At 45.2% G+C, this 16,354-nt stretch overlaps 1 protein-coding gene across 1 annotated transcript in view; it reads right to left on the bottom strand.

Moving 5' to 3' along the window:
* The window catches only part of ZMAT4 (zinc finger matrin-type 4), a 315,794-nt gene that overhangs the window by 163,877 nt on the left and 135,563 nt on the right, over window positions 1-16,354 (bottom strand). Inside the window, exon 3 of the mRNA XM_018041759.1 lies at window positions 15,640-15,729. Coding sequence (XP_017897248.1) covers window positions 15,640-15,729 — 90 coding nt within the window. The remainder of the gene's footprint in view (window positions 1-15,639; window positions 15,730-16,354) is intronic.

The raw sequence follows: 16,354 nt of genomic DNA, 5'->3' as shown, positions 1-16,354 counted from the left end.
ACCAGTCCGGCGTGCATTTCTCCCTCTATCAGGTATAGCATCGGAAAGACACTCACCGTTATTAGGGCTGTTAGAAAGGGGCAAAAGGTAACAGGTATGGAGCATCTCTCTCCCACCAGACCCTGGGCTCTCTACTTTATCTAAACATTACCACATACATTCTTCTCAGTGGTCCTGGAACATAAGGGTTGTTGCCACCATTTATCAGATTGTTGCAGCAAAAATAGAAATGAATGAACCTTAGGCACATATCAGCCAAAGAGGCAAGACTTAAACCGTCTTGCTTATTCTTTAGCTGTTGCTACTAACAAAGACTTACAAGCCTTATAAGCTGGACATGTCCTTCACAAAGCTGATAACTCTCAGACCCCATATGAATTGCACTGTGCACCTGGCATTCGTCTGCCCTAACACTGTCTTGCAGGCTTCTGCACTTCAGAAGGAAGGTCACAGACCAATATCTTCAGGGACACCAGACCCAGCTGCTGAGTTGCCTGATGCCAGCTGAGGCTGCTTGGAAATTTTGCAAAAGAAAAATAAAATGGAAGACCTCCATTGGGATATAACACCTCTCCCAGTTCCCCAGAGAAGAGGGCACAGCTTTGAGGTGCCAGCCTGTGGTGTTCTTCCCCTTCCCCCACAAAAGGAATAAAGCCTCTCTTCCTATTTCCTCCAAACTCTGTCTCTGTATTTCTATTTGGCACAAGTGGACAGGGAGCCGAGATTTTGGCAACAAGATGAGGAAACTAAGGCTCAGAAAAATTAAGATGTTGACCACGTCACCCAATTAGCAGGCACTGAAGGCCATATTCAATGCCAGAGACGTTCCCAAGGTCTATGACGTTCCATTTATATGACACCGAACCTGGTGACACCTCAGATTTTCTATAAGTTCATAAGGCCATCAACCTTTGGTAGGGACCTGGGGGAAAAAAAAACAATGTGACTGGGATGACCCAGCAAACATGGCCCCAGCCTACGGCAGGCTCTGAGTGGAGATTTCCTTGAGTCACTCCCGTACGGAATGTTCCACAGGAAAAGTGCACTACTGATGTCATCGGTGTATGAAATGGCTGAACCAGGAGTAAAAATGTGTGCTTAAAAAGAAAGAAATCCGAGGCAACAAAGGTTGCCACAAGGAGGTGGGAGGATGAGAAAGTCTCTAGAATTAGATGACCTACCCCTGAACCTTCTTCATCTCATTTGTAAAATGGGCACAGTACCTGCTCACATGAGAGAAGGTTCTGAGAATAACAAAAGCCCACCAGGCAGAGCCGTCTGTGATACAGAGCAGGTGCATGGGAGGGGTTAAATGGTCCCAAGTCTAGAAAGCCATTTTACTGCAAATTAGTCGGACTCAGTGCATCATCTCTATTTTCAGAATGTATTTTTGCAAGGCTTGCTGGTGTTTATCGGGAGACATTCATCATTGTCTCAGCATGACCCACACCAGATCCAGGTCACATGAAGTTATAAATGTATCTTATATTCCAATGTCACGACCCCTTGTCTGATTCTGAGGCAAGAAGAATAATTTACATTTATTTCTAAAAGAACACATCAACCGAAACACAGCCCAAACGGCCGCAAGCCAGAAGGTAGTACAGGAAACAGATTTCTTTGTTCTGCAAGAATAATATTTGGAGCATGAGGAATGTCCAGAGTTGACAAAGGAGAACCAAAATGGGGACACATGGAGTCACATAATGGGGTGACGGCAGGTTTAATTTATGGCAGGGCTGCAATGAGGTTCCAGACTCATGAAGCCACGTGGGACAAAGCAGGGAAGGGAGGCAAGACACCCTCATTCTGATCCCTGAAGCCGAGAAAGAGATGAAGATAGATGGATTCCGACATTGAAGGAAGGAAATCTGATTAAACACGAGTGATAAAATTTTCAGGATTGAATTGGGATTTAAGAGAAAAACAAACTGACATTTTGCCCGATTCTAGCATGTCAACAAAGGAAATCTGTCTATCAGGTGGAAAAAAAATTCAGATAGGGAAGATACACTGGAGATACAGACACCTGAATGGAGGAGATACAGCAGAGAGGGAGGAGAGAGATGTAGACCCCAGAGACCCCCAGCTGCCACGTGCCAGTGAGTCTCCACTGTGCAGGCAGGCTCCTGTGAACCCCTACTTAAAAAGTCAACATAGAAACTCATATTTCACAGCCGAGGTCAGCAGGAGAGCAATTATCACAGATCCAACAGCTCTTTGGTAATCTGTGGTCACCAGGATTCTTTGAGTCAAACTACCCTAAACAAAACTATATTTTGATTCATTTTCAAGGACCCATATGGTGTGTAAAGTTAGAGTCACACACAGGAATTAGACCCATACTCTTCCACGTCTCAAGATCACCCAGTAGGCATGGACAACCTCTTTGCTCCAGAGGCAACGCCAGACTGTCCTCCTAAGAAGGACATCTTGATTCTCATGTCCCTTTACTCTTAAAGATGAGAGTAGGTTGGCCTCTCAGGAAGGCCATCTGCCTCTGTTAGCTGCACACTGACTCCTGCTCACACAGCCTTGATTTCTGGTAAAACAAGATCAAGTCTCCAAAGCAGAAAGGAGAAGGCAAGCAATGCCCAGCAGCAGAGGCGGCCAGTGAGAGGGCAACAGGGTTTGTTGGGGGACAATGGAGTCAGGATGTATAGGCTGCGATCAGAAGCAACTGCTGAAAGGACCAGCTTGTGCTATGAGAGCACGCCCTCCAAGGACCTGCCTCTCCTTTTCTTCGGGTTTTTCCTATTTGAACATGACCCTCGTGGGACCAAGAAACTGGTCAAGATTCTTGTGGAAACTGCCCACAACCCTAAGATTTTCTTGAACATAGCCAACTGCACAAAATATTCCTTAATAAGGCCACTTTGATAGGTAAACAACCAAAGGATGATTTCAAGGAAATGTTCTAGAAGACTTTCTATATGAATGACAACTTTTTGTTAAAGCTATTTTTAAACACATAATTGTTTTAAAGAAAACGGCAATGGGACAATACCTTATTATGAAGATATGAACAATCATTTATGGACCCCCCTCTGTGTGAGGTGCTAAGGTGAATAAGTAAAGACCATGCCCTTGAGAAAGCTAAACCGTGCTTTCTGGGCATTTTAAAAACATCTCTGCATTTTATTTCACTTATTTTATTTTTTGGCCACACCACACAACACGAAGGATCTTAGTTCCTTCCCCGACCAGGGATCGAACCCACATCCCCTGCATTGGAAGCATGGAGTCTTAACCATGGTACCAGCAAGAAGTCCCCCATCTCTGCCTCTTAAATGAAGAAAGAACAGGATGGACCCCCTGGGGATCACTGGACCTGGGTCCCAAGACCACATCTGAGCTGTTCCCGCTTTCTAAATAACCTCAGTCCTCCAGCTGGAAGCACATTATCTAACCACTGCCAACTTCTCCATCCCTTCTGGAAGCCCTCCAATAGCTCCCTGCTGGTATCCTTCATTCAAGGCACCAGAGCTCTGATACTGTGCTCTCCCCAGCCCCTCACTTGGTGCCTGTCTTGAACTCACTCCATGGGCTTTTCTGGTTTTGCATATCAATGCACCAGGAGGGCACAGCTAGCCCTGACTTTGTGGGCACCCCCTCATGGGCTGGTTCCTGAGTCGCCTCACCCTAACCATCAGAGAGACAGAAAGGCTTAATTGAGAAGAAGCACTAAGGACAAAGTCACCCAGGCCCTCTCTTTTGCTGCCCCTACCCCTTGTCAGGGGGCAAATTCACTCTAGGCAACTTGGGCAGGGGGGCAGTAACCATCCAGTTGTGTAAGATCTAAAGATGGAAGTTATTCAAAAACAATCTTACCTCTCACATCCATTATCCACTTCATCCATTTTTACCTACTTAATTGTCCCTCAGATCTACGTATTTCTCATTTTTCTCCCCTGCTGTTACCCTCATCCAAGGCCACCCTCTTTCAGTTGATAAAAGAAATGCTCACATATCAAAGTCTTGGGGAAGTTATTCTGACTTGACATGAGTTAACATGAATTGTGGGATAACCAAAACTGCCTGTCCATGGCGATCAAACCTACAGTGTACATCTGCTTTAATTATTGAAGAAAAGGGTGCAGTGACCAGAAGTAAAGAATGTCTATGTTAAAAAGAAAGATGAAACACCTCCCTTCCTGAGACACCAATGCTGGTCTTTCTTCCATAAGAGGCCCCCTTCCCCAGGCGCCAAAGCCATACTCACTGTGTACATGCCAATCTGGATTTTTGAAAACCTAAAGGAATGTATCACCAACTTGCTTGACATTCTTTGTTCTGACAAGACATAAAACTGTGCTGAAAATCATGCATCTCCTGAGCAGTTTCTCTGAATCATCTGAGAAGCCATCTTCTGGGCTATAGCCTTCCATTTGACTCAAATAAAACTCTTTCTATTTCTATTATGGGGTTCCCCAGCTGGTGTTAGTGGTAAAGTACAAACCGCCCAGTGCAGGAGATGTAAGAAATGTGGGTTTGACCCGTGGGTCGGGAAGATCCCCTGGAGGAGGGCACAGCAACCCACTCCAGTATTCTCGCCAGAATCCCCTTGGACAGAGGAGCTGGTGGATATGGTCCACAGGGCCGCAAAGTGTTGGGCACCAGTGAAGTGACTTAGCACGCATGCTTTCCTATTTTAGATTGCTTATCGATGAATTTCATTGACACAGGAGACAATTGAAAGTTTGATAGATGACAGTTCAAAGAAGAGGAGGCCCTTCTTTCCCCAAATCCATTCTCTACATCTCACCACATAGCTTCTACCTCTGAGCACCAGCCATGCTGATTTTCTTGTTATAACTTTTTCCTTAAATTGCTGTGACTTGTCTGAGTGTAGGGGCTTCACATATGCTGTTCTGTCTGCCTAGAATTCTCTGACTGACCCTTATTCATCTTTCAGACACTGGTTCAAGCCTCATTTGTTCAGAAGACTTCCCTGATTCCAAAGACCTTATGATTTCCCAAATTCTATATTTTTTCCACTATGTTCCTTCATTTATGTATTTGTCCATTCCCCACACTATCCTGTAAACACTGCACACAAAAACTGTTTCATTCATTTGTAAGTTATCCCCAATTAACCCAGCACCTGGCTCTTGGTAGACAGCCAATCGATAGGAAAGATTAAATAAACGAAGTTGTTGTTGTTCAGTCCTTCAGTGGTGTCCTAATCTTTGCAGCCTCGTGGACTGCAGCATGCTAGGCTTCCCTGTCCTTCACCATCTCCCAGAGTTTGCTCATGTCCATTGAGTCGGAGATTCCATCCAACCATCTCGTCCTCTGTCGTCCCCTTCACCTCCCACCTTTAATCTTTCCCAGCATCAGAGTCTTTTTCAATGAGTCAGCTCTTTGCATCACGTGGCCAAAGTATTGGAGCTTCAACTTCAGCATCAGTCCTTCCAATGAATGTTCAGGATTGATTTCCTTTACGATTGACTGGTTTGATCTCTTTGCAGTCCAGGGGATTTTCAAGAGTCTTCTCCAACATCACAGTTCAAAAGCATCAATTCTTCAGTGCTCAGCCTTCTTTATGTCCAACTCTTACATCCATACACACATGGATGAATAAATGAAGAATACATAGTAATTCAGAACTCAGATCCAAGATTCAATCTGTGTAGTATTCGCATCACTTACGTGATGTACAATTTTGGATAAAATACTTGACCTAAGCTTCAGCCCTCACATTCTTTTAAAATGGAGGCAATAAAGATTCTTACTTGCACTTGTAAAGTTCAAATGAAATATCTACTGTGTATTTATTAGTAAAAGACCTGACACATAAAAAAGGGCATCATAACTTGCTGGCTAAGGAGAGAATTTATCCAGTGATAACAATAACAAAATTAGAGTACAGCAGGAGGGCCACAAAGCTTGTAGTAATCAAACATCCGTGACACTGCATTCATCTTTTAAAAAATTAGTTTCATAGCTGTCATTTTGGGGGATTCTTTCCTCTCCTCTGGATCAGATTCTAGATGGAAGTCTTAGCTATGATACATATTTTAGTATAAATGAGTTTCAGAACCAGAGTCCCAAGCTATAGATCTAGTCTCAGGCCTAGGAAGTTGTATACAGCTCAAGTGTCATACTTCACATTCACATCTGTTTTTTTCATTTAAATTATCATTTGTGTGTTTGTATAATAAAAGTTTTTACTCCACTTTTGGGTACCGTTTCCCGAGAAAATATTAGTCTTTTCAGGACATATCATTGATTTGTGGTGACAAGAAAAAACATTCTAAATCAGGGCTGTGTCAGAAACTCAGGAGTTCTGCTTACCATAAATTGAGTTTGGTGGAAGAAAGAATCCATTCTCATTGTTCCTACAGTGTTGCAGGCTTCCCACAGATTCCTGCAACATAACCTGCTCATACATCCCAGTCTATCTGTATCGAAAGGCGCAAAGCGAAATAGTAACGGAGTTCCCGCTCAGTGGTGGGAACGGTGTTTTCTATTCTGTGAGACCTTCTACCTGCTGGGCCCTGAAAAAAAGGAAACGCCTGAAATAAACAGAAGACACAGGGAACTCGGCTCAGGGCTCTGTGATGACCTACAGGGGTGGGATGAGGGGAGGGAAGCAGGTGTGTGAGAGTCCAAGAGGGAGGGGATATATGCATACATATAGATGATTCACCCCACTGTACAGCAGAAACTGACTCAACATCGCCAAGCAATTATGTTTGCTGTTGCTTAGTCACTCACTTGTTTCCAAACTCTTTTGCAACCCCAGGTACTGTGGTCCACCAGGCTCCTCTGTCCATGGTATGTTCCAGTCAAGAATACTGGAATGGGTTGCATTTCCTTGTTCAGGGGATCTTCCCGACCCAGGGATCAAGTCTGAGTCCCCTGCATTGGCAGGCAGATTCTTTACCACTGAGCCAGCTGGGGATTATACACTAATTTAAAAAAATGAAGACAAGGCAGCTTTAGAGTCTGGAATATCCCAAAGGGATCATTCCTGTGAGTACAGAGACTACATCCACATCCAGAGAGGTGACAACCTACCTCTTCTTTGCCAAAAGTATGCACTTCACCCAGGGATTAGCAGACACCTCCTGTGCAGGGCCAGAGGGTAAGCACTGTAGATTTTGTGGGACAGAGTGCCCCACTGCCACTGCTCAGGTCCTCTGAGTGATGTGAAGACAGCTCTCGACAGTTTGGAGAGGACTGAGAATGCCTGGGTTCCAATAAGACTTTACTTTTGAGCATCAGTATTTGAACTCCGTGTAGTTTTTCATGTCATGATGTAGTAATCTTCTTTTAATTTCCCTCCCCCCCCAACATTTCAAAACGTAAAACCCATTCTTAGCTTGCAGACCTTACAAAAACAAGCAGGGGCTGCATCTGGCCGATGGCTATATTCTGACTCCTGGCTTAAGACGAGACACATAAGTAAATACTTAACTTGCACCCACTGATTTCCTAATTGCTCTTCGAGTCTCCCAGATATAGACAGCAGGCCTGTCCCTAAGTGGACGGTAGAAGTCGTGTACTGTACAGCAGAGACCAAAGATTGGAACTCACAGACAAGGACATTTCTAAAATTCCCTGAAAAAAACAGTTTACACACACTTTACAGTTTGTCATGCAGCTGCACAAACAGGAAGCTTTTATCTGAAGCCCTCTGAGAAAGGGGCAGAGAAGCAGGCAGTGCAGTGACTGTAACCCTTGATTATAAATCTACAGCAATTACAGTTTAGAAAGTCCAAAGAAAAGCTGTAAAACTAATCTGTAACTCAGCCAGGGACAGGGTCCCCACTTTAAGCTCTAAATGTGTAGCTGGCAGGCAAGACACAACATCGTTGGTAGACACATCCCTCATTGAGAAATCCCCATGAATTCAGCAGCAGACCACTGGAGACAATGGAAAAGGTTGATCAAGCAAATGTCAATACTATGCACAGTAGGGGCTTATATCCCTGCCCACCGTCCAGTCTCCTTCTGCGTCTCCACTTCCGCATTGGTGGAATACCGTCTCCCTGGTTATATCCATCTTGGACACGTGACCTTATTTGGAAACTGTATCTTTTCAGGTGTAATTGATTATGATGCCTTCACACTGGATGATCAGGCTTCTCTGGTGGCTCAGACAGTAAAAATCTGCCTGCAATGCAGGAGACCAGGGTTTGATCCCTGGGTCAGGAAGATCCCCCTGGAGAAAGAAATGGCAACCCACTCTAGTATTCTTGCCTGGAGAATCCTATGGACAGAGGAGCCTGGTGTATTCCAGTCGATGAAATCATAGAGTCAGACAACAACTGTGCACGCACGCACACTGGATGACCGTGGGCCTAGATCCAAAGACCGGCATCTTTATTAGAAGACAGAGACGTGCACGGGGATGAAAGCAGCCTGGTGAGACACAGTTCCAGACCAAGGATTGCCAAGGGTGGTCAGCTACCTTGCCAGGAAAGAAGCACGTACCTGATTTCCCATCAAGGCTTCCAGAGGGAGGTCCTGCCTACACCCTGATTTCAGATTTGTAGCTGTAAGAACTGTGAGAGTACAAATTTCTGTTGTTGGAAGCTAACCAGTTTGTGGTCTTTTGTTAACAGAAGCCCGAGGAAACAAACACAGCCACTTATTAGCCCTTTGCATTTTAAGATGCCTTGGAATTTTATTTCTCTAAAGGCATGACTCGTGGAGTCCACATTCAGAAGAGGCCTTTCCCAGCCTTCTTCATTTGATCACTCACATTCACCCTCTAGAATCAGCTTGGGGACTTCCCTAGTGGTCCAGTGGCTAAGACTCTGCTCCCAATGGTGGGTTCGATCCCTCATCAGCGAACTAGATCCTACATGCCACAACTAAGACCCAACACAGCCAAATAATTTTTTTTTTAAAGAAAGAATCAGTTCATTGTCACTTTCTCTGGGAAACACTGTCCTGCCAACGTCCTGCCAAGGGATATCAGGGTCCCCTCCCTCATGCCCAGATGCTAGTGATAAAACACACATTCACACTGAGGGTCTAGAGAAGTCATGCTGGCTTATACCTGAGTTAACTTGGATTTTATGCTAACAAGAACGGCCTCCTTGTGATTATCAAATCTACATTGTACAAATGCTTTAATTATTAAAGAAAAGAGCACAGTGAGCAGAAATGAAGAATGCCCATGTTAAAAAAGAAAGACGAAGTGCCTTCCTTCCTAGTCAACCAGTGCTCGCCCTCCTTCTATGATAAGAGCCCCTTCCTAAGCGCCAAGGCCACGCTGACTCACTGTGCACGGACTGGACCAGTTTTCCTTTTGAAACCTTGAAGGAACGCATCCCTGACTTTAATGTTCTTACTTCTGACAAGACGTGGAACTGTGCCCAAAACCACGCTTCTCCCGGAGCAGTACCTCAGGGTTGTCTGAAAGCTGTCATCCAGGCTATGGTCCTCAGTTTGGCTCAAATAAAACTCTTTTCTCTTCCTATTATAGATTGCTTATTGATTATTTTCATTGACAGTTGTCTAGCTGTATATCTAGGGTAGCATCTGCTACACTGTAGGAAAATACATGATTTGCACATAACGGAACCCCCCGCTACGTCCTGATTCCTGTAAAGGAAAGTTCCACGTGCTTCCATCTTTACGCCCCAGCACTTAGGAGATGGTGCAGCCCCTATCCCCAGGCAGGGCATGGTGAGCCACTTCGTAGGGGCCAGAGGGAATTCTATTTTGCTGTGTTTTATATTTCCCCAGCCTTGTCTCTGCTACTTACCGGCTGTTTGACCAGAGTCAAATGACTTCATTCCAGTTTTCTTCTCTGTGGGGAATAACGCTAGCTCCCACCTTACACAGGACTTGTGAAGAGGAAACGTGTTAATGTATAAGCATTTGGGGGGGAAGCATCTGAGAAGCGCCAGTTACTATTAATACTCTCCCCCGGGGAAGCACTGCTCTCTGTCTCTGGACCCAGCAATGGCTTCCAGGCCCCCAAAGAAGCTACAATTTCAAGACATGTAGAAGAAGCGCAGGAACAGAATTTAGGGTAGCAGACAGGGTCTTTTTTTTTACAAATTTGGAAAAGAAACGGTACTTCTTTGAGCCTTATTTTCACCTTTGTAATTATGGGCTTGGAAAGGGATTACAATGAATCCTTCCAACCCAAAATCCAGGCTATTTAGGGACCTGTGAATGGAACAGTGGAGGGTCTCAAGCTATGCCAAATATTTCAGAATGTAAGGAAAGCCATATAAATATTTAGGAGTGGGTAAGTCCAATCACACTAACCAAATGTCAAGTCTCCTCTCTCAGAAGGAATTACATGAACTCCAAGTAAAAACAGTTTACTTAATACTGACAGGCAATTTGAATTTGCAGTTAACTTATCTTTACGGAATAAAAATAAAAGTAAAACTAAATCACCTTTTAACTTCAAAGTGCTGTTTCCGAAGTAGACTTTTTTTTTTTTTTGAAGCATGCGATCCATGAGTGAGAAGATAATAAAAGGGCCCATTGGTGGAAAACCAAGGCTCTCAGTGGACTAGATAATCTTTAAGTCCTTTCTGGCTCGAATGCTCGCGGGATTACTGAAAATTTCTCCAAGGCAATCAACTATAGCAATTTACTTCTTATTTAATTTTATTCTGTAGCCTCATGGGGAATATGGTGTGCTCTAAAATTTCAAGGAAAAAAAAAAAAAAAACCAGAGGATCCAAATGAGGATTCTAAAGAGTAAAGCAAGGAATTTTAAAAAGCTAGAAAGACCAGAACAAAAGGCAGAAATGAACTTAAGTTTTTAAACAACAAACAACCAAAAAGGTCAAATGACGTGAAATAGAAATTACAATGGCCTTGGGGATAATAACAGGTACTTCTGTTCCTCTGTAAGTAAATAAAGTTACCAAGTATTCCCAGGAAAGGGATGGCTGTCATTACCTATCAATTTTAGGAATAACTGTGGCCCAAGGTTCGTGTGGGGTCAGGGTTTGGAAAATCAGCAACAAGTTTTCTATTTTCAGAAGCACTCATTTTGTTGGATATTGTTCTCAGGATGCAAACCTCAGCCCCCCGGGAGCAGGGTAGGTGGGAGGATGGGCAAGACAAGAGAGGCAAGTGGAGCAAAGTAGGACAACCTCCCCAGATCACAGCTGCTGGTGGGAGAGGATCAGCAATAACAGTGCCTGCAGAAAGCACTTTCAAAACAAAGGGCTCGATGAATGAGTTTGCTCAGTTGGATCTTCTGATGAACCTGTACATTATGGATTATTATCACACTCCCTGTCTTACCACCCGTGGAAAGAAATGCCAACCAAAGGAGAACAAGAAAGGCTGTTGACACAGAGCGTGCTGTAGCCAGGGAGCCAGCCAGCCAGCCGTCACCTCCATCTGGAGGAGACGCAAAGGCAAGCAGAGGCGTGGAGAAGCTTCAGAATGGAAAAAGGGAAGGTCTCGCCTGTGCCCTGGCTGGAGGCTGCTGATGCGGGGAAAGGCAAACAGGCCACCTAAAATGGGAAGAAGCCCATGTGATGGGTCAGGGGTGCATACTTGGCTTTTTCTGGTTGGTCCTGAGTTGGAAACGGACACAGAAGTCCACGATGATGTCAGCTACTCATCAAGTCCTGCCATTCAGGACCTGTTTTGTCACAGGGCTGTTTTTTTACTTCCTGGATTGTTACTATAGACAGTGGTCTGACATCCTGTAGTCTGACTTACAGCAGGCAGGCTTCTGGGATGGTTCAGTTCAGATCAGTTCAGTTCAGTTCCGTTCAGTCACTCAGTTGTGTCAAACTCTTTGTGACCCCATGAATCGCAGCACGCCAGGCCTCCCTGTCCATCACCAACTCCCAGAGTTCACTCAGACTCACGTTCATCGAGTCAGTGATGCCATCCAGCCATCTCATCCTGGGTCGTCCCCTTCTCCTCCTGCCCTCAATCCCTCCCAGCATCAGAGTCTTTTCCAGTGAGTCAACTCTTCGCATGAGGTGGCCAAAGTACTGGAGTTTCAGCTTCAGCATCATTCCCTCCAAAGAAATCCCAGGGCCGATCTCCTTTAGAAAGGACTGGTTGGATCTCCTTGCAGTCCAAGGGACTCTCAAGAGTCTTCTTCAACACCACAGTTCAAACGCATCAATTCTTCAGTGCTCAGCTTTGTTCACAGTCCAACTCTCATATCCATACATGACCACAGGAAAAACCATAGCCTTGACTAGGCGGACCTTTGTTGGCAAAGTAATGTATCTGCTTTTGAATATGCTATCTAGGTTGGTCATAACTTTTCTTCCAAGGAGTAAGCGTCTTTTAATTTCATGGCTGCAATCACCATCTGCAGTGATTTTGGAGCCCCCCAAAATAAAATCTGACACTGTTTCCACTGTTTCCCCATCTATTTCCCATGAAGTGATGGGACCAGATGCCATGATCTTCGTTTTCTGAATGTTGAGCTTTAAGCCAACTTTTTAACTCTCCTCTTTCACTTTCATCAAGAGGCTTTTTAGTTCCTCTTCACTTTCTGCCATAACGGTGGTGTCATCTGCATATCTGAGGTTATTGATATTTCTCCCAGCAATCAATAGGTTGGTCTTCTGTACTGGCTGCAAGTTGTGGGTCAAAGTCGTAGTTTTACATATGGTCCGTGTGTTGTTGCTCAGACAAGTCCAACTCTGTAACCTGATGGATTATGCCTGTCAGGCTCCTCTGTCCATGGGATTCTCTAGGCAAGAATACTGGAGTGAGCTGCCATTTCCTTCTCCAGGGAATCTTCCCAACCCAGGGGTAGAACCCAAATCTCCCACATTGCAGGCAGATTCCTTACCATCTGAGCCACCAGGGAAGCCCTGCGTATGGTCTAGCCATTGTTGATTTGTACATTCAGGGTCTCAGTCCTTAGATGTGAATCTGTATCAAATAAAATTGGTTCAAATGGTTACAACATCAACTCTCAAGGCCCTGGAATGGGGCTGGGGGAACCTTCCACATTGCATCCAATACATCAAGATGCCTAATGGAAACGATAGTTTTCACTGCGAAGTGTCCATACAGCCTGTTAAAGCATCAACCATCTCTTCCAAAGAGTAAGATCATTAGGTTGTTTTTCCTATTTGCTGATTTGCTCATAGACCAAGATTAACGAGTCAGAGGAAATGACTGAATCAGCAAATCCAATGATAAAGCCAAGTTTTCAAAACCCAAGAAAGAGTTCTCAAAGGGAACTTCAGGAAAGGACTCTTGTAAATACTTCTTGCTGTAAAATCTGACCTTCATCCCTGCTAGGAACTGACCCCAGGGTGTCTGGCAGAACCAGAGCCTGAGTGGGGTGCATCATGGGTCTGACCAGACCAGCAAAGACTGTGTCTTCAAGGCCACCAGCAGGAGTCCCTGTGCCCCTTTCTCTTTGCCTATGAAGGGGAACAGGACACCCCACCCTATAACATGCCACTTTGACATATTGATTTTTTAGTAAAGTGACTTAAGAAATAGCAGGTGCAGGAAGGACACTCTGACTATCTCCTGTCCCCCTGAAAGCAGGAGATAAATCTCCCATGTGAAAGGCACCCTCCCTGTATCAGGAGGTAGAGGGACAGCCTTATCACCAGGGATACAGAATCCAGGGCCAAGAAGCCTGTATAAACAAACCTTAGTACGTCTTCACTAATTTGATACCCCAATCCCAGAACCCTTTCTTTGCCCTTTCAATTCCTTATAAATTTATCACTTCACTGACTAAGAACATAAAAGTTGCCTGCTTTGGTCACTTCGTTGAGTCTCTTCTCTTTGGGGCTCCCACACGTATGGAATTAAATTTGCGTTTCCTCTGCTCATCTATCTTTAAGTCAGTTTAATTATTAGACCAGCCAAGGAACCTGAGAAGGAAAGGTTTTCCTCCTAAGGATCATTCCTTAGGAGTTCAGTGCCCCACTCATGATTAGAACTTGAGTGGACAGACAGTAATAATCTGTGCTCCAAGAGCTTCTTGTTAAATGTCCATGAATCCCTATTGTTTCTGACTCTTAGGATTAGATGCTAAACGCCCACTGAATGAAGGGATGCATCGCTGGGGAACAACTGCAAGGGGAAACAACCGGATTCTGTTGTCTCTGTTAATAGACACCTGACGGGAGAAGATGACTCCAGTATGGCTACGGGACTCTGAGACTGCATAAAAGCTGGCTTAAGCCGACTCTCCTGTGGCTTAATAGGTTGTTTTGCTATGGATGCACCCAAGAAAACACCCATCCACCCTCCTCACTCCCACTGCGTCCATCTGGTACCATCCATCCAATCCCAAAGACCCCAGCTCGCACGCCACCTCTGCAGTCACACCTTCCCTGGTCGCATGGCCCAGGCATGACTCATCCACCCTTTGTCTCCATGAGGCGCTGTGTACAAATGTTAACAGACACCTCCACTGTGGCACCAGAGCTCTTTTATGCAATGTTTATCTCTCTCGCTATATTTCGGTCTCTTTAAGGCAGGTCTGTGGCTTATGTGTGTCTGTCTCCTCAGTGGGCAGTAAAGAAAAATCCACAGAGTCCAGGTGAGTGTGGGTGTGTTAGCTCATCTTGGGATGCTGAGATGTGGCTGGAAACCCCTGGCCCCGGCCAGCCCTGACATTCTCTACCTTCAGTCACGTGGAAGGGACGAGCCCGATTGTAACCACAGCCAAAAGCTCCCCTGATCCTTACTGGTCAGCTTCCTGACCCCTAATTAGGCAAAACTACCCACCCCGGGTCTCACCCATCAGGGCTCTAACCAGTCACCCCATGAAAACCACACCTCTCTCTCTCTCTCTCTCCTGTGAAGAACAAACGAGTGCAGGTTTTGCCCAGTCTCTTCAATGGTTATGTATTAATTTTTAATAAGAAAAGAAGACTGGCATCGATATGGCAGCAGGAAAAAAAAAAAAAAAGGCAGGATAACAAGCACAGTGAGAGGGTGGGACGTGAACTCTTCACCCGCAACCTCTCGGCCCTCAGAGGGTGAGGTGCTTCTGTGTTTAATCCGCAGTTGGTATCATGGAGGACCTCTGCCATGAATGGGTAAGAACATTCTACTCGGCAGGGAAAGGGCCCTCCGCAGGGAGGAGGGGGTGACCCTCTCAGCAATCTTGACCTCGGCCTGGCTAAAGGAAGCCCTTTGTTCTGACTTTAAACCCTCAAAGCGACTTCCTAATTGTTATTTGTCTGCCTAAGTAAACATTCCCTCAGGGAAAGGTAACACTGATTAAAACCCTGAATATTTTTATTTGCAAGATTTGTGCACAGTTTTCATTATAAGTGAACAAACCAGCGCTCTGTTTTACACACCAAAGGAAACATACATTATGCAGAAAGCAAGGCCTCCGATATTTCTGACAGGTTTGCCCTTAGGTCATGCCTTCTCCAGGCGCCCGCCTCCCCTCACCCAGCCTCTGACGGTCTCAGCCCCTCCGTCTGTTCTTTCTCTGCAAGGTCCCAGCACACAATCATCAAAAAGTCTCCCAACCTTGTATCCTGCAAGATCTGGCAGGAAGAAAAAAAAAAAAAAAGGAAAAGACTTGCTTATATGTCATATTTTCTGTCGTAGTTAATGAGAATGATTTTGACTCACTTAGCTTTCCCGCTAGGCTGGACATAACTGGAATTCCCAGACCTGAGAAGTTTCTCGCCGACAGAACAAATTGTCCAAGGAGATTGCGCGGTGTCAGATACTCACGTTTTCTGATCGGAGCCTCTTGGCTGGACACCCACCATCCCTGGGGTGAAGCATGTAATACAGTCGGACTTTGCTGGCATGTTTTCGACTCTGGGAAGGAAAAGAAGAAGCAGATACTGTGAAAGAGAAGGCATTGAGAATCCTTGGGCACACTGGCAGTGACTGCCAATGCCCAGAAGGGATTTCCTTAGAAAATGTGACAGTCTATACCAAGGTCACAGTAAGAGGCCTTGCACCAAGGCCCCGGATGCAGAGGCCAGAACCAAGGTCATCTCTGAAATGACTGAGCTCCGCTGTGAAAGTGTTAGTTTCTCAGTCACATCCAACTCTTTCTCTCCTTCTCCAGGGGATCTCCCTGACCCAGGGACCGAACTCGGGTCTCCTGCATTGCAGGCAGATTCTTTACCTTCTGAGCCTACTTCTTCCCTACTTCAGGGAAGTCCATTTAACAGTTGCCAAAAGCCCCCCTCATCCTTATCTAAGTCAGCTCCCTGACCCCTAATTAAGCAAATATGCCCACCCTGGTACTCACCCTATAATGCTCTAACCCATCACCTAATGCCACCCTTCAACAAGAATTTTCTTTGTCTTCAGGCTATAAAAATTGGCTACTAATTCATGCAAAGTGTCGACTCCCTAGTCTGTCAGGAGGTCAGCCTGCTGTGCTCACAGAGCCTTCATTCTCAGCTCCCTGCTCTTAATAATTACTCCCTTC

This window comes from Capra hircus, chromosome 27, assembly GCF_001704415.2.
Source record: "Capra hircus breed San Clemente chromosome 27, ASM170441v1, whole genome shotgun sequence".
In the NCBI taxonomy this organism is placed as follows: domain Eukaryota; kingdom Metazoa; phylum Chordata; class Mammalia; order Artiodactyla; family Bovidae; genus Capra; species Capra hircus.
The sequence above is the reverse complement of the archived record's forward strand: the minus strand, read 5'-3'. Positions and strand labels throughout refer to the sequence as shown.